At 36.7% G+C, this 22,871-nt stretch overlaps 1 protein-coding gene across 1 annotated transcript; it reads right to left on the minus strand.

The window, feature by feature from the left end:
- Positions 1 to 1,576: 1,576 nt before the first annotated feature.
- LOC149213219 (CBL-interacting protein kinase 23-like) lies at positions 1,577 to 17,586 on the minus strand. Its single transcript, XM_089388945.1, has 2 exons — positions 17,491 to 17,586; positions 1,577 to 2,233 (listed from the first exon to the last, which is right to left on the minus strand). Exons 1-2 carry the CDS (start codon positions 17,584 to 17,586, stop codon positions 1,577 to 1,579), a joined length of 753 nt encoding a protein of 250 aa, XP_089245071.1.
- Between the last annotated feature and the right edge of the window lie 5,285 nt (positions 17,587 to 22,871).

Here is a 22,871-nt window from a genome sequence, read left to right on the forward strand (position 1 = left end):
GCTTAATAAAGGAACATTAAGGTTATTTTAGAGTGATTCAATTTTATAACTTGATTCAAATACAACTTACAATAAAATTATTAGTTAATTCGATATGGCATGAAGTCTTCTAAACCTTGACTTAAAAAAAATGGGCACTTGAACTTGAAATATTTGACAAAAAAAAAAATCTTTCAACTAATTTAGCTACTAATTAGTATATTGTAAATTTGCTAAAGTTGGAGGGTTTTTCTTTCTTCTTTTTCTTGAAGTGTGTACTTATAGAAAAATTATTTATTCTTGCACATGAAAAAGATGTTACCTAGTTGTATATAAAAACAAATCAAATTTTAAAACCAAATTTCTCAAAACTCAACAATAATGTTTTAGATATTTGCTGCTTAGAAAATGAAAAATTTACCACTATTTCTAGGTTGTTGAGATTTTGTAGAGTGCACAATAAACATCACACCCAAAATAGATAACACCTTTTGTTTGTTTTTTTTCTTAAATTTTTTATATTGCATTGAGGAGATAGAAAGAGCACAGGTAGACTAGAAAGAGTAGGAAAATGAGAATGAGAATAGAAAACTAGAATATTAAATCTCTAAAAATTTTAATAAGCACATTTAGAGTTTATAACTCTATATATAACAAACAGGGTTGTATCTTGGGCAAAAAGAAACATTTTCAAGTACAATGAAAAGTGTTTCTAATTGGAAGTATCACATCGAATGGAATGTAAGAGTATATTTAAACAAAATGTATGTTAATGAATGAACATAGAAATGTAGCAGTAGAAGTTTAACATAAAGATCAACAATGGGGATAGCTCTTCAAATCAGTTTTGATGGCATTTTTCTAAAAATAGAGTATTTCAAACTCGATGAACACCTTAAGTAACCACTCAAAAAACCCATATCATGGATCACAATGATATTTATTTTTCATGATTAAAACCCTCCAATAGTAAATTAGTTGATAGCCCAAGCCAACATGTCCACATAAGGAAACTTATTAATTTGAAAGAAAAATACGCAAAATAGTTTCTAATAGGTGATTATAAGAAAATGGCCTCCCATGCTCTTTAACCAAAGATTATGGAGAAATTCCATGTTAATCCACACAAAATAGTTTGTTGACACCTAATCCGAAACGGATGGGTGAACTGGACAGTCATCAGGAAGATGAACTGATCCGTTGTATTTATGTATATAAATATGAGTTAGCTAATGAATAATAATATCAGTTTTCTCTCCCGCTCATTCTGGAGTTACCCTGGCCTGACATGGTATCAGAGCACAGGTCCCAGAAATAGTTGTAACTCCTGCCTCTGTCCTGAGCACTGCTCAGTCCTGAGCGCTACTCTGCCCTTGAACGTTAGCGCATTGATTAATTTCTGTTGTTGTCCTCTGTCTCTCTGCGCATTAACTGCCAGCGCTCTGACCTACATCTGCTACACCTGCTCTGCCTCTTCCTGGCTCTGACATTGATTCCCTGCGCATCTGCATGGTAACGTTTTCAAGCAAATTCTTCTTGCTATCCGAATTGATTTGAAATTTTCGAGGGGAATCCTTGGTGTGCTGCAGAACATTCTCTAGCCATCGCAGTCCCTCTGCTCCATGGTCGTTTCAGACTTCCAGACAATGTCCTCTATCCCACTTGAAAGATTCTTGTAGAACTTGTGAAATTCCAATGTGTCACCTCCGGCTTTACGAAGCTCAACCATGAAAAGCGACGGAGCTACTTCAAATATCTCTGTAGCTTCGAATAAGTGCCCCTTTCTTCCAGTCGTGGCAGCTTGCGGCTTCATCTTATATTTCCTCTTTTGGACACTGAATCCAAGAGGTCCGACAGCTTCTTCAATTTTTGATATTATCTCTTTGGAAGGGTGTTTGGATGTGAACCTTGTTTCTCGCTTAACAAGACCCATATTGCTCTCAAACAAAATGCCAAGGTTGAGACCTTGTGACTTGGAGATAAGTTCAAATGCATTCATTAACACAGGCTGTGTCTCTTTCTTCTCTGTTACAAGATGGTCCTCTGAGTCATTGAAAACGGCATCCACATCATCCAGATTTATATCCACATCTTCTTGAAACTTGGGTGGCTTGTAGCCTTTCTTAAACCATACATCCTCTAAAATATCGGGTACTGTAATACGCGTCTTTGGGTTTGGATCCAAAATTCTTGAAATCAGATTTTTTGCACTTGAAGAAAACCATGAAGGAAAGGTAAAATCGGCTTTACAAATCTACAGTATTGTCAAGCTTCAGTTGGAGCAGAAAGGCGGGATTTTAGTTTCCCGTGGGCTGGTTTGTTGAACGCAACAGCTTTCAACTGACATCGTATGTATATGAAATCGTATGTCTTCAATGCGTTGTTTCAATAAACTTTCTTTTGCGATGGTTGAATAAGTTATTGAATGCGTTTTTGGATGCTGTTTTGGAAGCTGTCTGAATATTTTATGGAGTCAAATATGGTTGTTGTGGGAAGATTGTAACATCGAGTGGCGCCGTATGTGTGGATGTCTGGTATGTTTAAGAGTGAACATTGCTGCGTATGGTAAGCAGTTTTCAAAGCAGTCAGAGTGTTTATATATCAAAGCACTTGTAGTATTGCATGATATATTTTAATATATTGAAGTGATATATTAATAGAATGAAGTGATCCATTGCACACTTTTTCATAACATAGTAATATTGCAGTAATATAAGAAATGCTGATGCAAATGTTAGAAGAAAATAAAGTGCATAAGGCTGTGGCATAAGGATTTTTTTTCCAGCAGAAATTTTTTCTATCAACAGAAGTTTTTTTTTTAGCAGAGATATTTTTTTACAGAATGCATTCAATCATTTCTATGGTAGGAATAGTTCTCACTGGCAAGGAGAACTATTCTGAATGGTCTCGGATGGTAAAACACACCCTCATCTACAATGAGTTGTGGAAGGGAGTGTCTGTCGGAGAAGAAGACAAAGACCCTGTGCAGCCTACATCAGACAAAGAACTCGTCATTTGGGAAAACAAGAACAGCAAAGCCTATGCATTGATCGCAGCATCTGTAAATGAAGAAGTAAGTCGTCATATTTCATCCTATTCCACTGCCTTTGAAGCTTTACAAAAGCTGAAAGAACTCTATGATTCACATTCTGCACTTGAAGTTGTTCAGCTCATGATTAAACTCTTCACTCTTGAACTGAAAAATAATGATCCTCTTGCTCTTGCATCTGAAATAAAGTCTATAATGCATGATATTAAATCCACTAAGGTTGAGCTGGATATCTCTCTTATTGCCTTTCTCAAAGCACTCTATCCTACCTACTCCAATTATCTTGAGTCTTTACAAGCAAATGGAAATCTTAAAGACATAACCTTTGAGTCTCTTGTGAAAAAGTTTGTTGAAAGAGAAAAAACCTTTGGAAAGAAAACAGTCCCTGAATCTTCTGAAGAGACTGTTTGCCTTGCTCATAAAGAAAATCATCCTACTCAAGATTCTACAAGAGGAAGAGGTGGACGAAGAGGAAGAGGAAGATACTTCAGAGGCAGGGGGGGCAGACATTCTCAAGCAGAAAAGGCAGATCTGCATTGCATTCACTGCAAACGAAATGGATCACATGATGCTTCTACATGCAAGCTACCATGGGACAAAATTGAGCAGAGAAGAAATCAGCAGAAAGGTAAAACTGATGACACAGACAAAGGTAAAGCACCTGAATCTGCTCACTATATTGAGGCACAATGTAACATTGGAGTAAATGAAGACTTGTTTAATGCTTCACTTGCTTCTTCGAAAAATGATTGGTTGCTTGATTCAGGAGCAACTTGTCATATGACTCATAGGAAAGATTTTTTTGAAGATTTCACTGACAATGTTGATGGAGCAGTATACTTTGCAGATCAGTCAAAAATCAAGCCATCAGGGCTTGGCACAATCAGGCTTAAACTGCCTGGTCTTCCAGATTTTCTTCTAGATCATGTTCTATATCTCCCACAGCTCAAGAGAAACTTGTTGTCTCTGGTCCACATCCGCCAGCAAGGTCACTCCATTCATATGTTTGATGGAAAGCTTGAGGTAAGAAAGGCATCTAACCATTCACTTGTCATGAGGGGTATAGAAGAAGAAAGACTTCTTAAACTGCAAGGAACCTCTGCTCATGCACAACATTTTTCATATATTTCTCATCATGAAGAAGGTACACTTCCATCAAGTTTATTATGGCATGCTAGATTTGGAAATTTAAACTATGATAGTCTCCGCTTGTTGAAGAAAAATGGTGTTGCTGGTTTGCCTACAATTCCTAGAAAACATAAGCAATGTGATGCTTGCATTCTAGGAAAGCATAGCAAACAGTCTTTTCATGATTCACATTCAAGAGCACATAGGAAGCTTGAACTCATTCATTCATATTCATGTGGTCCAATTCCTGTTTCTTCTGCAAATGGAAATAAATATATCATGACATTTATTGATGATTACACCAGAATGTGTTGGGTTTATTTATTGAAGAACAAATCTGATGCTTTTCAAACATTCAAGAATTTTCATAAATGGATTGAAAATGATGCACAATCTCATATTGGGTCTATTCGAACTGATAATGGAAAAGAATATACATCAAATGAATTTGAACACTATCTTCGCCAACATGGGATTAAACATCAAACAACCGTGCCTTATAATCCTCAACAGAATGGTGTAGCAGAAAGAATGAATAGAACAATCTTGAATATGGTACGATCCATGCTTTTCTTCAAAAATGTAAAGACAATGTTTTGGGCTGATGTTGTTCTATGTGCTGCATATATAAAGAATAGATGTCCATCTAGTGCTATAAGAAACAAGACTCCTTATGAATTGTGGTATGGACATGTTCCTTCGGTAAAACATCTCAGGATCTTTGGTTCCACCTGTTATGCTTTAATACCAAAGGTACATAGAAACAAACTTGGTGCTAGAAGTCGTAAGTGTATCTTCCTGGGTTATTCAAACACATCTAAAGCATACCGCCTCTATGATGAAGTAAATAAAAAGTTTGTTTTATCTAGAGATGTCATTTTTCTTGAATCATCCAAATCTGACAGTGTTGTTGAGCGGCAACTTGATCGCTTGGATAGATTCACAAAACCGAAATCATTTCAAGAGTTTGATAATCAGATTCCACATCTTGAAGGGGGGATTTCTATACTAGATCAACATGTGGAATCTTCTTCTGAAGAACAATCTCCCCTGCATGACACTCCAACAACGAATGATGCTTTAAGTGATGTAATTGATAGAATTGGGAAACTCAATCTTGATTCAGACCCAACTCAATCAACAGAGCAGCCTGGACCATCTCAGAAAGGTCCCCCAAAGTGGCTGACAAAGACACTTGAAAGTGTTCATCCTGATGAAATTGGAAAAACAGGAACCAGAAATACAAACCGACAAGATGGAGGTGATGTAGATAACTCTAATTCACCTGTTGATATGGATGTTACTTATGATTGTGAATTGAACTTGTCTACAGATTTTGAACCAACTTCCTTGAAAGAAGCTGCTTCTCATGATGAATGGAAATAAGTGATGCAGAAGGAGTATGATGCCCTCATAAAGAATGGCACTTGGAAGCTGGTTGATCCTCCACTTGGAACCAAACAAATTCGCTGCAAGTGGGTCTACAAGAACAAGTACAAAGCTGATGGCTCACTTGACAAGCACAAAGCTAGGCTTGTGGCAAAAGGTTTTGCACAGAAGGAAGGGGTCGATTATGAGGAAACTTTTTCCCCCACAGCAAAATCGGCAACCATCCGGACACTCTTTGCACTAGCTGCTCAGAACGGTTGGAAAGTCCATCAAATGGATGTAAAAACTGCATTCTTGAATGGAGATCTAAAAGAGAATGTTTTTATGTCCTAGCCTAAAGGATTTGCTGTGAGAGGACATGAACACAAAGTATGCAAACTTGTGAAGTCCTTGTATGGCCTCAAACAAGCACCACGAGCCTGGTATGAAAAACTAACTGAGCATCTTCTGAAACTCAACTTCAATCATTTTGATCTTGATGATGCAACTTTATTTGTCAAGAAAGTTGGCAAAACAGTTGTATATCTTGTGGTATATGTAGATGATCTTTTAATGACAGGGAACAATGAAAGTTATATTGCATCCATAAAGAAAGAATTAGGAAATTTTTTTGAAATGACTGATTTGGGCTATGTTCATTACTATCTTGGACTCACCAATGTCCCTTCAGATTAAGGGGGGGAATGTTGACACCTAATCCGAAACGGATGGGTGAACTGGACAGTCATCAGGAAGATGAACTGATCCGTTGTATTTATGTATATAAATATGAGTTAGCTAATGAATAATAATATCAGTTTTCTCTCCCGCTCATTCTGGAGTTACCCTGGCCTGACATAGTTATTATTTTTGAGGAAAAATTATGTCATTTGATTATTCTATGTGTAAAACATATTGTGACCATCATATTTAATAACTACAAAGCATACTAAAGAAACACACGAGTAACCAGGCATTTACCTATTTAAGGTGTATTTGACCAAGTTGATCTTAAATAACTCCTGTGTAGCTAAATATATTAATGTAATTTTCTTGTTAAATGTGTAAAAATAGTGCCCATTTTTAGAACACTTATTTACAACATCATTATTTTGCATCAACAATGTTATTACTTGGCTTTTGGTATCCACTTAACTCATATTTGATCACATGAAACACTTTCTAATATGAAACCATGCATATATTAGCCTCTTATTCAAGCTTTAAACTTAGGCTCTAAGCTCCTTACATAGGCTCTATAGGTTTTATGGTAAAATTACATCTTTAATGGGTCACCATCATCTATCCCTTATCACATTTTAGAACCCATTATTCTATTTCTCATTAGCAAATGGGACATTTGAAGCGTATATTTATAGTAGTATCTTGATACATCTCCCTCATAATTCCCTAACCTTCCTTGTGGAGTTGTTAATGGTTACCATTATGTTGATTCTCTACATATCACTGTGAGACTAAACAAATAAAGTTACCTCATTCATATCCCTAAGATCCATCCATATGGAATTTTTCTTCATTCACTTGCAAAACTTGCCTAGAAAACCCTAATTTTCACACGTGTGAGTATATATGGTCCAAATTTGATGCCTTTCAACTTCACTCTATATTTTCCCTTCTTCCCTTGATTTTCACTCTTGTATTTCTTCTTGTTCTACTGTAGATCGAACTTGTTATGATTTCGAATTGAGTGTGTGTCCAAATGAGGTTGAGTAGCTTCTATACATACACATATGTGGAGGTTGAATAGCCATAAACTGGGCGACTTCCTTTGGCAGGTCTGACTTGGTCTTGGAGGTCCAATTTGACTTTTCTAGACTCGTAAACAATATTTTTTTCATGTTACAACTTGCTCAATAGGGTCTATACAAATGATAAAGACTTTCCTGACCCAAGAAAATATTCTTTTGACTAGACAAACCCGAGGAGCATGAAAAATAGAACACCAAGTAATTTCTGGAAACTAGTAAAGGGGGGAGGAAAGTAGAAATTTTTTATTTAACAACCATGTTTCGACTGAAAAATTATCTCTTATTCTATTTAGTTAGCATTTAGTTGCATGTTTATTCCAAGGATTTTGACTGAATCGACTATGTCCATCCACTCAAAATCTATGATCATGGTCATTATATTGGTTTGCAATATTTATACCTACAATAAGTTGGCTCTTATCACTACAACTTCTAAGTTTCCTTATGTCATTATCATTCATTTATTTCCATGGCTTGAAAATCACCTTAAGTGTTACACTTGCTCATTCACCTTCTTTGACTCAAGTAAAGTTTTCATGTTGAATTCATTTTGATTGTTTAGGTGTGCCATATTTCGTTTCTCATTCAAGGTATATCTCTAGTTTGTTGCTCATTTAGATCTTATATCTTTTTGTCAAGTCTATGTCCATCACATATATAAATTCTCTATACCTCATGTTAGTTTAAGGAACATTCCCTTTCCCTTAGTATAATAGACCTAACCCAAATGATCTGGCACATGTACTCTGTTATAACAAAATTTTACCTTGATAGGCTCCTGATCAAGTAGACTCTGAGTAACTCTTTGAAACCAATCTTTTGGTTGAGGCTTAGCCTCCTCAACCTGTAAGGGCTCTCTCACTAGGTTTAGGGTTTTTTTATTAATGATTAGATGACTAACTCTATGAACAAAAATATAACTGGTTGATTGGTTGAATCTATGATTAGCAAATATCTATTGGGCTATGGAGTCAAAATTGTCTTCAACAAAACAAAATGATCATCAAAACATGGAAGTCAAGGCACTTAGAGTTTAGGTTTATGAATAGAACAGTAACACAGTGAATCAACACAATTTACAAGCATGTGAATGAAGTTAGAGCATTTTCCAATGAATTCTAAGTAACACAAGCTTACAACGCTACAAATAAGTAATTGAACAGAGCCATAATAACATCAAACACATAAACTCTTTGTGAATCATGAGTAGTCTAACTGATCTTTATATTAAGTATGAAAATAACAGTTTTTTACAATAACACAATATTTCCTCTACTAATGAAATTTCCAACCTTGAGGAATTAGATTTTCAAGCTTAATATAGAAATTTACATCATTGGATACTATCATCCACCTTTGGAGGAATTCGAATTCCTAACTCAGACACCTATCTTTTCAAAAACAATCTATTTAATTACAACTTCACAGCTAGCTATCTTTTAAGAATCCTAATACAAATAGGAGTAGAACTCCTAGAACAATCTTTCAACACCCTTAGCTGAGTCTTTAATACATTTTTTATTCAGCTTCCAATGTTGTCGTCGAGTTTGATAACGCCCATGATGCTGTTGCAAAACCTTTTATGTTATGCATTAACTGCCCTAAAAATTAGGAGACAGAGTTCCCATTTTTTAGGCCTTTAACCCTTTGTGTTTATCTTCAAACAATTTTCTATTGGTGTATAGGTGTCATGAATTAATAATTTGTTGAAACATCATTTTCCACCTATGCAAAAGGGAACTCGAGCATGTGGATGAAAACATGACTGTGCCTAGGAAAATACTCTATTTTCGTAGCACAGGCTTCATTTTACCTATGGAGTAGTCCTTGAAGCTTTGCTACCTACACCGCTCCCATCTGAGAGTTCACACATGAGCCCATATCCATTAGAAACTTCAAAATTTGGAACTAATCTAGCATTCCCTCCATAATGCATCTATAAGATCCAAATGATCATCTTCAACAGTTTCATAGTGCACTATGAAACTGTTGTGTGTGTTCATTTTCAACATGGCCTTCAAAAATCAGTGCTTTGAGAGCCTTTTCCAAAATTTTGAGAAGACCGATGTATTAACCAAAAATAAAAATCACATCCCCTCATAGATGTTCTTCTTCACAGATGTTCTCTTTTATGCCAAAAATGTCCTATCAATTTATCATTTTCTGCATTGTTTTTATCTGAAAAATAATTCTTGAGACAAACACTATATATTTTGATCCCTGATAGTTGTTACAAAAATGGAGGATTTTTTTTTAGATAAGAACATTTATAAGAAAAATCTCTCTCAGTCTTTTGAAAACCAGCTTCAGTTGTCCAGAATATACATTATAAAATCATGTATAAAACAGGAAAGTTTAGAATTCTGCAAACAGGTCTCAAAGGAAACCTCGAATCTCCAAATTGGTAGCACCTAGAAGAAATTTGAAATAGGTTTTTGTTCCTTGTTATGCTCTTCAAAAAAACCTCCTTCATATTTTTGAAACTCATCTTCATTTGGCTGAAAATTCCTTTTGAAACCAACGGCTCAACACAATCCAAGGAACACACAAATCCCCTTGCTTCTTCTGGTAGAAATACATTTAACCTATCTGTATGAAAGCTTGTGTGAAGCGGAGGTCATCCATGATAGCCTTCTTATTATCCTTTCATCTTCATGGCAATTTCCCTTCATAACCCAAACTGCCCTCTTAAAAATATGACAGCTATAAACAACTTTTTGCACAACAAACTCTTTGTCAAAAGGTTAACTTTTCAAAGGTGACAACTGACTGATTAATGCAAAGGTGGAAAGGTAAATGATAGAGAGGATCTTGGGTAAATTTTTTAAGGAATTATAGTCGAATGTGGAGAGAAAGGATACAAAATGAGGGAGTGGAATGCAACAACCACTTCATCAACTAATAAAAATAATTCTATTTTTCCTAAAAAAGAAGGTTGCACTCCTAAGCTCGTATCTCTTGATCCTTGATAGATGTTACAAAAATGGAGGAGGTTTTTGTAGATAATAACATTTATAAGAAAAAAATCTTTCAATTTTCAAAATGAGTTTACAATTGCTCAGGAACCCCCTAGTGCCCTACGAAATTGCGGATTCCTGTGTATGCTCTCTTTTCAACATAGCTATCAAATGGTAAAAGATATGGGTTCTAAACAACATCCGAGACTTATAGGACATGGATCAATGCTGATTTAACTTTATCTGCATATGGAAATGAGACTCTTAAGCTATCACATACCCATTATGAAGACTAAAATGACCTTTAGACCTCCTTAAATCATGACCAAAAGAAGAGTTTATACAATGATCCTTTTCAAAAATTTTGGGTTATAACGGTGGTTACACTAGGGATAGTGTGCCCTAGTGGTACCCTAAGAACCGGTAACTCTAGTGCTATTATCCATCCTTTAGAATAAAACTCTGAAATTCTGCCCAATCTTCTCCTTAAGCTTTAATTATTTCTGCAAGAGGAACTCAAACTGCACCTAAAAAATGCTTAGTCAACCTACCTTGAGCATATTTGCACATTCTTACCTACCCTATCATCTGCAACTTCCATTTGTAGCTCAAGGAACATGAAATTTCCAATGAAGTCGGCCATTGATCTGATCTGACACTTGAATCTCTTTATTTTGCTTGAAGTAAAATTAAACTTGATACTGAAATAACCGAGGTAGCATGAGATATAATTGATCTTCAAGATGAAAATATAATTGGAAATCTGAACAATAAATATTTTCCATGTAATCAGCTATAGGGTCAAAAAACACATGATTAGTTTGATTATCATCATAACATTCTATATCTTCAGACAGCTGATTCTTAGCCACACAAGATTCCTTTGATATGCTATCCAACTTCTTTTCTGAATGATTCCCACAAAAAATATAATTTTCCTCATTATTATGATCATTCGCTGATGTAAGCTGTTGCAAAGTATGACATAAAAACTCAACCTTTTCCTCTGCCCAAGGGTTAAAAAAGCTATCTTCTAGTTTTTTTTCTTGGCATTTGCAATGATTTTCATACTCTTTATGATCAAAAGACTGGCAAGTTTGTTGCATCTTTACATTAATCTCATAGGATGTAACATGGTTTTCATAAGTAAACCCCTCCCGATTTTCATGTTACATTTCATGGGATTTTATCCTTTGTTCTTGGTGTTGAAATGTATTGTTATGAAGAGCCTCTAAAAGTTCTTCATCCATGAATTTATCATCATCATAACAATCCTCCAAATATTAAATAAAACTCACATAATGTTTACAACAATCTTTGGCCAACAATAAGGAGAAATGACACTCTTTGTACATCTCATAGAATACATCATGGAAATCAACAAGAGAATATAATGAACCATTTTCCAAGATTTTATACCAAGACCATACTTTTCCTTCTAAAGTAATCATAAACATCTTCATGAGACAATATTCAGGGAACTGAACCTTAAGACTACGTACATGCATATGGAACCTAACCAAATGAAGAGCAACACTGTCTTTCTTTTCATCTTTGAATATTGGAAGATCATCTAACCATTCGATCTTTGGCATAGGATTTGGAAAACTAGGGATATGAGACTAATTAATAGGGGCATACCTGGCATTCATTCTTGCAAAGGCACTCATCTTGAAACTTCATCGAGCTACTGATCTTCTACCAGTGGAGTCACCTTCCAATTTGTTATTTGATGTGTGGAGTCGCTAAGCTAGATGCAGCCTCAAATAGCTTCCCTGAGCTCCTGCTACATTTAGATGCTTAGTTTCTTCATTTCAGGAATGAGTGATCTTCAAGCTCCTCGCAGACGTACTAAAATGTTATCACAAAATCTAACCTTGATAGGCTATTGATCCCATAGACTCTCAGTAACTCTTTGAAACCAATCTTTTGGTTGAGGCTTAGCCTCCTCAACCTGAGAGGGCTCTCTCACTAGGTTTAGGTTTTTTGATCAATGATTAGATGGCTAACTCTATGAACAAGATGAACAAAAATATAACTGGTTGACTGGTTGAAACTATTATTAGAAAATATCTATTTCACAATGGAGTCAAAATGGTCTTCAACAAAACAACATGATCAGCAAAACATGGAAGTCAAGGCACTTAGAGTTTAGGTTTATGAATAAAACAGTAACACAATGAATTAGCATAGTTTACAAGCATGTGAAGGAAGTTAGAGCATTTTCCAATGAATTCTAAGTAACACAAGCTTACACCACTGCAAATAAGTAATTGAATAGAGCCATAATAACATCAAACACATAAAATCTTTCTGAATCTTGAGTATTCAAACTGATCTCTGTATTAAGTATTAAAACAACAGTTTTTTACAATAACACGATATTTCCTCTACTAATGAAATTTCCAACCTTGAGAAATTCTGTTTTCAATCTTAATATAGAACTTTACATCATTGGATACTATCATCCACCTTTGGAGGAATTTTAATTCCTAACTTAGACACCTATCTATTCAAAAACAAACTATGTAATTACAACTTGATAGCTAGTTGTCTTTTAAGATTCCTAATACAAATAGGAGTAAAACTCCTAAAACAACCCTTCAACACCCTTATCTGAGTCTTTAATATATTCTTTATTCAGCTTCCAACCTTGTCCTTGAATTTGATGATGACCATGATGCTGTTGCAAAACCTATTATATTATGCCTTAACTGCCCTAAAAATTAGGAGACAAAGTTCCTATTTTTAGGCCCTTAACCATTTGTGTTTATCTTCAAATAGTTTTCTATTGGTGCATAGGTGTCATGCATTAATAATTTGTTGAAACATCATTTTCTAGCTGTTCAAAAGGGAACTCGAGCATGTGGATGAAAACATGACTCTACTTATGAAAATACTCTGTTTTCATAGCACAACCTTCATTTTACATATGGATTACTCCTTAAAGCTTTGCTACTTGCACCCCTACCATATGAGAGTTCACACATGAGCCCATATCCATTAGAAACTTCAAAATTTGGAACCAATCCAACATTCCTTCCACAATGCATCTATAAGAGCCAAATGATCATCATCAGCAGTTTCATAGTGCACTATGAAACTGTTGTGTGTGTTCTTTTTCAATACGGCCTTCAAAAATCAATGGTTTGGGAGATTTTTCCAAAATTTTGAGAAGGCCAATGTACTAAACAAAAATCAAATTCACATCCATTCATAGATGTTCTTCTTCACAAATGTTCTTCTATTTTATGCCAAAACTGTCCTATCAATTTATCATTTCTGCACTGTTTTTATCTGAAAAATAGCTGTTGAGACAGAGCCTATATCTTTTGGTCCCTGATAGTTGTTAAAAAAATGGAGGAGGTTTTTGTATATAAGAAATTTTATAAGAAAAAAATCTCTCAGGTTTTTGAAAACCAGCTTTAGTTGTCTAGAATCTGCATTATAAAATCATGTATAAAATAGGAAAATTCTGAATTCTGCAAATAGGTCTCAAAGGAAAATTTGAATCTCCAAATTGGTAGCACCTGGTTGAAATTTGAAAGATATTATTGTTCCTTGTCATGCTCTTAGAAAAAACCTCCTTCAAATTTTTGAAACTCATCTTCATTTGCCTAAAAATTCCTTTTGAAACCAACAGCTCAAAACAGTCCAAGGAACACAAAAATCCCCTTGCAGCTTCTTGTAGAAATACATGTAACCTGTCTAGATGAAAGCTTGTGTGAAGCTAAGGTCATCCATAATAGCCTTCTTTTTATACTTTCATCTTCATGGCAATTTCCCTTTATAACCTAAACTACCCTCTTAAAATTGTGATAACTATAAAGAACTTTTCAGACAACAAGCTATTTGTCAAAAAGTTAACTTTTGAAAGGTGATAGCTGACTGATACATGGAAAGGTGGAAAAGTAAATTGTAGAGAGGAGACTGGGTAACTCTTTTAGGAAATTATATTCGAATGTGGAGAGAAAGGTGACAAAATGAGGAAGTGGAAAGCAATAGCCACTTCGTCAACCAATAAAAATAACTTTGTTTTTCCTGAAAAAGAAGGATGCACTCCTGAGCTCTTATCTCTTTATCCTTGATAGATGTTACAAAAAAGGACGAGGTTTTTGTAAATAAGAATGTTTATAAGAAAAACCTCTTTCATTTTTCAAATATGAGTTTACAATTGCTCAGGAACCCCCTTGGAAGTTGACTACTAAAAACAAAAAAACAAGGTTTTTGCCTCATAGTGCGCTACGAAATTAGCTTGTTTTCGTGGCGCGCTACAAAACTGCAGATTCCCATGTATCTCTTTTTTCAACATAGCTCTCAAATGGTTAAATATTTGGGTTCTAAATAGCATGTGAGACTTCTAGGACATGGAACAAGGTTGATTTAACTTTATTTGGATATGAAAATGAGACTCTTAACCTATCACGTACCCATTATGAAGACTAAAATGACCTTTAGACCCCCTTGAAATCATGACCAAAAGTAGAGTTGATACAATGATTCTTTTGAAAAAATTTCGGTGATAACATACTCTATAAGATTTATTTAGAGGTCCCAACACCTTCATTTATCTTTGTTTGTAGTGCATTTATGTAACACCCTACTCCCAAATTTATCTAACCTACCTTACCCACTAGGGTAAACATGGGACGAGAGGCTACCATGATGTGATTGATCTCCCCATGTAAAATTAAGGAAGTAAAATTGACAAAACTAAACCAAACTAATATTCCACACATGCTACAGAACCTTCAGGAATCGATCAACCCTTTGAGGTGGCCAACCACTGAGGCAACTTTAAATTTTATTGATATATGACCTTAACCACTCCCTTAACAAACAATGCATGTGACTAAAGCCTTCCATTCGTGCCCACACCAAGGAAAGCCAACAACTATGGAATTTTTCAACAAGTTATGAGACAATGACCCCAGATTCTGAGCCACTTTTTTTTGGCTACATCTCAAGCCACTAGCTAGAACTCCATGAAACCTTCAGGAATGATAAAAAACACCAAGACAAAGTTAATAAATCAAACATTTGAACAATGACTTTAATTTACCTCTACTAGCAATGACATGCATTTCATCAAACATGTCACAAATATGAATTCTCTAGGTCATAACAACAGATCTTAGCATAGTCGTCTCATAGTTATCCGAGATTCCTAAAGAATCATTGATGTCTCATTACAATATCTACATTATCATATATTAGTCCATATATTCATTGTTCATTCATTTACTAATAAAAACATGATGAGATCCATACATCATAATTGCCATAAAAAATATTCAGAACTAGCATATAACCAACATAAATATCAAGGATACTATAACTATAAATATCATCTATGCACTAGTACATTTACACATGACATACCAATGAGAAGAAACTCTTATTAATGAATGGATAAGCAAACTAGGTTTGGGACTTTTACGAACCACCCAACCATAGATTGGATGGACCAAATATGTCTTTCAACCAATCACCCCCATGCCATATTCCAAGCATGAATGTGGGCTTGATAACAAAAATCAACTAGGGATTTCTATGGATAAAACAAAACAACCCTCATCAATAGAACTAGGATTTACTATAATCCCACCTTACCATAGGCCTTAAACAAGCATAGATTCCTCTGGATGCCTCCACCTACACTGTGAGGAATTTTCCTACCTCCTAGACTCTAGGCTTTACTGTAAATCCCGCCATACAATGGTCGAGGATTCCTAAGCCTAATCAAGACTACACCCTTTAGGATTTACTGTACATCCTGCTATTCACCAATCGAGAATTATTATGCTTGATCAAGGGAACACACCTCTAGGATTTACCATATATCTCACCATTCACTAGTCGAGGATCCATAGGCCCAACGAGGCACACAAAATATAGCTTTACTGAAATCCCACCTACACTGGTCCAAGGATTCCTAGGCCTTGTCTTCTTTATTTTAGAGACCACCCCACTCAACTTTGAGTCCATCCGGCAATCCAGCTCAACCAAATATAGTAGATTCCACCACACCATGGCTATGCAAAGATGGTAAGGCAAGGTTGAAGAACAATGTCACAACTGGAAAATCACATGCCCATGACAACAACAGAACTAGGAATACACATGCCTAACCATGCATGCCAAAACTAGCAAGAAAGTCATACATGAAACTCAATACTTGCAAATAATCCAGTTGTAGACGGTTGATCATGATCTTCCTTGCTTGATCTTTTCTTCCATTTTCCTTATTTTATTTTCTTAATCTATTTCTGAAGTGCTCCAAGAAAAATATAACTATCGAAGAGTGTGAGAGAGAGAGAATAGAGAGAACGAGTGCTCCAAAACTGAACTGACAAAATGTACCAACTGATCCTTAGAAGCCTTTTTGTTATTGAGCCCTCTATTTTCTTCAATTTTCCATTATTTTTGCTTCATGTTCTTGCTCACATGAAACATGTGATCTTTCACATTATGTGTATCCTAATATCCATTATTTTCATAAATAAATTGCGAAAAATGCCATTTTTTTTTTCCAAATCCTTTGTCATTGCCTCTGAAAAGTTCCTTATCCATAATAACCAAATGAACAACCACACTAGGACGTCTTTCCCAACATTCAGCTTGGAATAAGTGTCCCATGATTGTGGTTATTATTTTACCTTTACTAACTTTGTTTACAAGGAATTTTCACCATGGTTGTTACAAAACCCCCCCATGGGGGAACACCATCCATGGTGTTCAACGACACCTACAACCAACAAGACAGTTCAAAATTAAAACAAATTGGCCATTGAGCTTTATAACTTAGCTTGTTGCAGTATTTACAATGATCAACCCGTTGAGAAGCAACCAACATGATAACATAACAACATGACAACCACACCACTTATTGGAGATTTATAACACAAGTCATGGCGGTATTTAGGTCCATATAAATATATATATCTACTAAGACATGACACCAAAACATATGAAAAAATCATTCACTCAACCAATCAATAGATATGGGTATATAACCCACATCTGATCCGCCATCTGATCCGCCATATCCCATGTCCCTTGATGGGGCCCAAAGTGCTTCCATTGTACTTTAACTTACTCGATTGCTTAGTTTCAGAGCATGAGCATATTTCTCTACAAAATACATTCAGGTTCCAGTTGGAATTATCCTTTTGGCTCCACTTGCAATACATACCATTCAATCACATGATGAACATATTTAACATACTTCTTAACATACATCATGGACTTTCACCATCAGAGGCTGTGAAAGTCGATAGGAAACCGGTCCAATCCTCTTAAGAATCTTCAAAGTTCCAGAAAACTGAGGTGCCATCTTGGCATATGATCCACTCCTCAAGGAGATCTTATTTAGCTTGATACGTAACTACACTTGTTCCCCAACCTGAAACTTCTTAAACAACCTATTCTAATCTATATAAGTTTTCTGCCTGTCTTGTGCTACCTTCAGATTCTTTTTGATTTCCTACATTTCATGTTCCATCTCTACCAACATGTCCAGTCCAATCAATATCATGTTCACTGAATCACTACAAATGATGGGATTATTACAACTCTGCCCATAAAGTTCCTCAAATAGACTCATCCTCAGTGACTCCTAGTACCCATTATTATAAGAAAACTCAATCAATGGAAGGTACTCCTCCCATTTCCTCTATTCATGCATCACATACATTCTCAACATGCCATATCATATCCTATTGACCTTCTCTATCTGTTCATCTATCTGCGGATGATAAGTTGCACTGAAGCCCAACACTGTACTCAAACATACAAACAATTCCTTCCAAAACTTGGAAGTGAACTTGGAATCCCTGCCTGACATAATATTCCTCGGAACACCATGCATCCTCACTACATATTTTGTGAAGACCTATGCTACATCACTAGATAAATAAGTAGACTTCAGTATAATGAAGTGCGCAACCTTTGTTAACCTACCTACCACAACCATGATAGAATCATGTTGCCTAGATGTCCTCATAAAACTTGCAATAAAATCCATGGAATTCACCTCCCACTTTCACTATGGAATTAGAATTGGATGTACTAACCCACTACGATGCTTACACTTTGCCTTCATGTGCTGACAAGCTAAGCACCTTGAAAAAAACTTTGCCATTTCCTTCTTCAAATTCAACCAATAATAAAAATTCTTCATTATTGTCAATGTTTTATGGTCTTTTCTGTGAACTGAATAAAATTTTGCATGAAAATACCTCAAGATAGTATTCTTGATATCACTACTATCTAGCACATATATCTTGTCTCTAAATCTGATCAAACCATCTATCGTGAGATGATAGTCCACATCTTGATCACCTATACCTTATTAAAACATTTGCTTAAGCTTCCTGTACCCATCATCCTCCCGACCTACCCGCAAGATCTTATCTTATAAATATGTCCCATAAGAACTCATATTTTCTATATAATGTACGTGATCTCAAAGTCAAACTTGTTCCTCGTGGCCAACCATATAGCTTACCTAGTGTTATATGGGATTTACAATTGCAGACAAAAGTATGTCCCCTAAGTTGGTGGATAACCTACAACAATAGAGAGACAAGCAACATAATTATTTTCATTAAACTAAATAGATGATGGATTGAGGCCTACATGGAATCCTTCACATGCTTCGCTCCTTCTTTAGCTTGGAAGCTCCAATTCCAGCTCCAAATGCCAAAACATAACCTTCAGAGACAGATAACACAAGCCAAGAAACTAGGAGATCTATGTAGTATCATATATGTACTTCATTCAATAGATCAACATGTTATTGAAATATATGAAATAACAACATCACATATAGGAAAACAATGAATTATTTGCGTAAATAAAAATGGAAGGAGATTACAACCATAATTAGCAGTTGATCTTGTACAAGATCTCCTCCAAGTTGTTGACTTGTCCTTTCGTTGTCACAATATGCACCTCCAATTACCCTAAATGCATGAGATAATGACCACTCAAAACAATAGTATAAGGGAAGAATCACTCTCTGAAATTCAACTCCCAACAACATAGAAGGATGGGAATATATAAAGAAGTAGGGTAAGTTGGCAGTTCATATCCAATTACCAAACTAAGGTTAGAGATCCACCTTTGATGGAGGGATAGGATCAAATGATAAGTGGTGAAAACTCCTACGTAGGGAAGGAGAAGATCCAAATGTTTTATCCAATATGTCGGGTAGCAGAGGACCCACATAACAGTTTTGGGGCTCAAAGCCCACAATTTTGGGTAAAACTATGGTAAAGGCTCCACGAGGTGCGCAGAGCATGAATTTTAATGAGTCAATTCAAAGGGTTGTCCGCCCAGAAATAATGTAAGAAAATAGAAAGTGAGTCAGCCTGCCCAAGGCTCTATGGTTGGAAATCAGTTTCTGGTTTTGATATTGAATGGAATGGATTTATGAAGACAATAGTCTCTCAATGTTTGTAAGTCTGAGTCAAGGGTGTTGGTAGATAGATAGAGGCTCTGGAAATGTGTGTGTAGAGGCCTGATAGAGTCCACAGCTGTGTGCGTGGACCCCTACAACTGACTGCACAGGGAAAATCTGGTTGTATTGGCGAAAGATAAATTAAGATAAGAATTTCTGAATCATTGTGTGCTTTATTGTGAATCTATTTGTTGCTTATGTTCTAAATTTATGCACTGTATTTAAGAATTATGATTTCGCACACTGGGTTTTATTGTTAAATGTTTTCTTAAAGACTGTAAGAATAAGATCAAATCGATAATAAATTCATTAATAAGGAAGCGCATCTGTGTAGATCTACATAGAGCCCAATAGTAGTACAGAATGGCGCAAGGCCGCAGATGGTTTGCTACCCCTCCAGTCCACATCAAGACATCCCAAGGGTGTGGAAACCTAGCTCCAGCACCATCCCATACTACCTCAGGTGAGACTTCAGTCCACGCTCTGCGGATTGTTGCCGAAAGGGCCGGTAGTGTGGGATTTCTTTGTCTAAAACACCTCTAAAACCTAGGTCAGGACCCAACAAGCCAACAAATGGTTCCATTGTCGGGACCAGGATTTGCCTAAGGGATGTCTAATGTCAGAACACTAGAACCCTACGAAGAAAGAGCTTGAAGATTGGCTGGATCAGAAGCTTCACAAGTTCGTGGCTCAGGAAAACAGAAATCCACGGATATCTGAGGAAAGGTGGTTGGATCGCTACATATACACAGAAATCCATGAGATCTTCATCGCATCTTTCTTGAAAAAGCTGTAAGAGTGGATCGCAAGGCTAGCTAATATTTAGGGAAGGTGTAGACTAGATAAAACCATTGTGTGGACACTTGAGTTGGTGCGTAGGCTGGAAGCATCTGAAGATAAAATCACACTGGAAGTAGATCACTGGTTGGATCTAATAATAGGAGGATTTATGACCAAATTCACGATAGACGAAACTATGAGTTACAATGAAGCACAAAGGCAATTTCTCCAAGGACCGTGGGGTAAGTACATCAAATCATTGAATGCCTGGATTAAGATGATGTTTTGTGAAAAAAGGGTTATGCACATCCATTGATGTCTGGGGTAACGAGGAGTGAAAGAGGCTATCGAGGGACTGAAAGATTAGAAAATATTGCTCTTATTTCACTTTTGTGAGAAAGCGAGGAGGAGCTCGTAGGGTTCTCTCCGAGAAGCACAATTTGATTTATAAAGAAGTGCATTCCACTGATACCACCACTATCCACGCGATCACCTACTTCACCTACATCAAATCCATCTTTACCTACCCCACGTCTGCCACCACCGAAGGTTGGGATGGTGAATGTGGTCAAGCTGCCAGTATTTAGAGGCATAGGAAATGAGGAACCAGATCAGTTCTGGTTCGTGGTAAAGGCTGTATGGGAAGCCCAAGGCATAACAGATGATAACATCAAAAAGGCTACTCTAGTTCTCACGTTGTAGGACTATGAATTGACGTGGTATATAAAGTACTCTATCGATCACCCGAATGCGAGAATAGCGGCAATTTGGGACACATTAGACAAAGACTTTAGCCGACCAAAATCAGAAACACAGTTGATCATTGGGTTCAAGAAGATTGCGATGCTGCCTGGTGAAACCCTGTGGGATCTCGATCAAAGATTTAAGAGTACAATTTGCAAGGCTAACATGACGTTGACGGATGCACATCACTGCCCGTGGTTTGTGGCGTCTTTGACACCACATCTGAGGATGGCGCTATCATAGCAAAAGATCTCAACCCAAGCTAAAGCAATGGAGAGAGCAATGAGGTTACATGAAACTCCAATACAGGATCTAGGGTTGGGAGTTCAACAAATCAATGCGTAGATACAAAACCTATCCTTAGAGATGCGAAGTTTGAAACAAGGTTAGGTGCCTCGGTCAAAGGTGCGCGAAGAGGTGTGGTGCATCAAATGTAAGGTCCAGGGCCATGATAAGGATCATTGTCTGCTCTTCATGACATACTTGGTGGGGGGGAACAATGCCATTGTGACCACAGGCACAAGCAGGGCCAAGCATGGCACCCACACGCTGGTGTGCGATCTATCAAGTGGGAGGAAAGCATGCCACGAACAACTATCATCTATTACAGAACCTGAGACAACCCCCCCAATAGTTATTTTGCAACTTTTATAGGATGATGGACCATGATGAACGAAATGGCTGAAGTTATGAGTTGTTGATGGATCAGACACCTACTTACAGGATGCAGACAGAGGCACGAGGTCAGGTTCCAGCTGCAGCAATAGCATGGGGCATATTCCAAGGACCTGGACAGGGACGAGGGGGAATGGGACCCAAACAAGGACGGGGACAATTAATTTGCTATAATTGTGGAAGACATGGGCACTACATGTGTGATTGCATGAACCCAACGAGAACATGTTGCCCATACTATCACCAATTTGACCATGAAGTAGTAGACTGCCCCACACTAATTGCACAGATGTGGGCAAAAGGGGTGCTTCAAGCTACTCCCACTCAGGATGTCCAAATCATGAAGGTTGGACCGTGCGGGGAAGATTTTAATGTGAACATGATGCTAAAAAGTGGTGCAACTACAGGAGAAGATAAGGGGAAGCAACCAGAGGAGGATGCATGGGTTCGCAAGGCCCCTACAAAACAACCTGAATTTGATCAGGAGCGTGCAAAGGAAACATTTATCGAAGCTAAGAAAAGCTTCGCGGAGGCTTCTACATTGGTTAGCAAGGATCAAACTGAGCTAGAGGTGAATACTTCTATGCTAACTACCTTTTTAGAGACATGCATGAAGCTACTAAGGGACACTAAAGTGGTGTTGGGTTTGCAAGATGTTGATAACTAGGTGTGCAAGGTCAGATGAACTGCGCATGGTCTGGAAAATAAGAAAGCATGCATTGTGCACTAGGCGGGAAATTTGGTTGATTGCCCAGATTTGGGACTATGAGATGGATCAGTTCATTCTAGACTTGGGGTTAGATGTGAATTTCCTACCTAAATAGACCTGGAAGCGCATGGGCAGGCACACACTACAATGATCTCCTATCCAAGTATGGATGGTGAAACAACAAAAGATCTTGCCTATGGGGAGATTGCAAGGAGTTACTGTAGACATCGAAGGTGCAAGAACACAAACC

Source organism: Pinus tabuliformis, chromosome 1_1 (assembly GCF_031772625.1).
Source record: "Pinus tabuliformis cultivar Carrire ecotype Pingquan chromosome 1_1, CPIR1, whole genome shotgun sequence".
In the NCBI taxonomy this organism is placed as follows: domain Eukaryota; kingdom Viridiplantae; phylum Streptophyta; class Pinopsida; order Pinales; family Pinaceae; genus Pinus; species Pinus tabuliformis.

What these genes read in the sequence shown, in the direction of transcription:
- LOC149213219 (XM_089388945.1), bottom strand. Translation starts at nt 17,586, where the DNA reads ATGGCACCTCAGTTTTCTGGAACTTTGAAGATTCTTAAGAGGATTGGA. An exon ending in TGATGGTGAAAGTCCATGAT is followed by an intron (nt 2,234 to 17,490) that starts GTATGTTAAGAA and finishes ACAATACTGTAG; the next exon opens with ATTTGTAAAGCCGATTTTAC.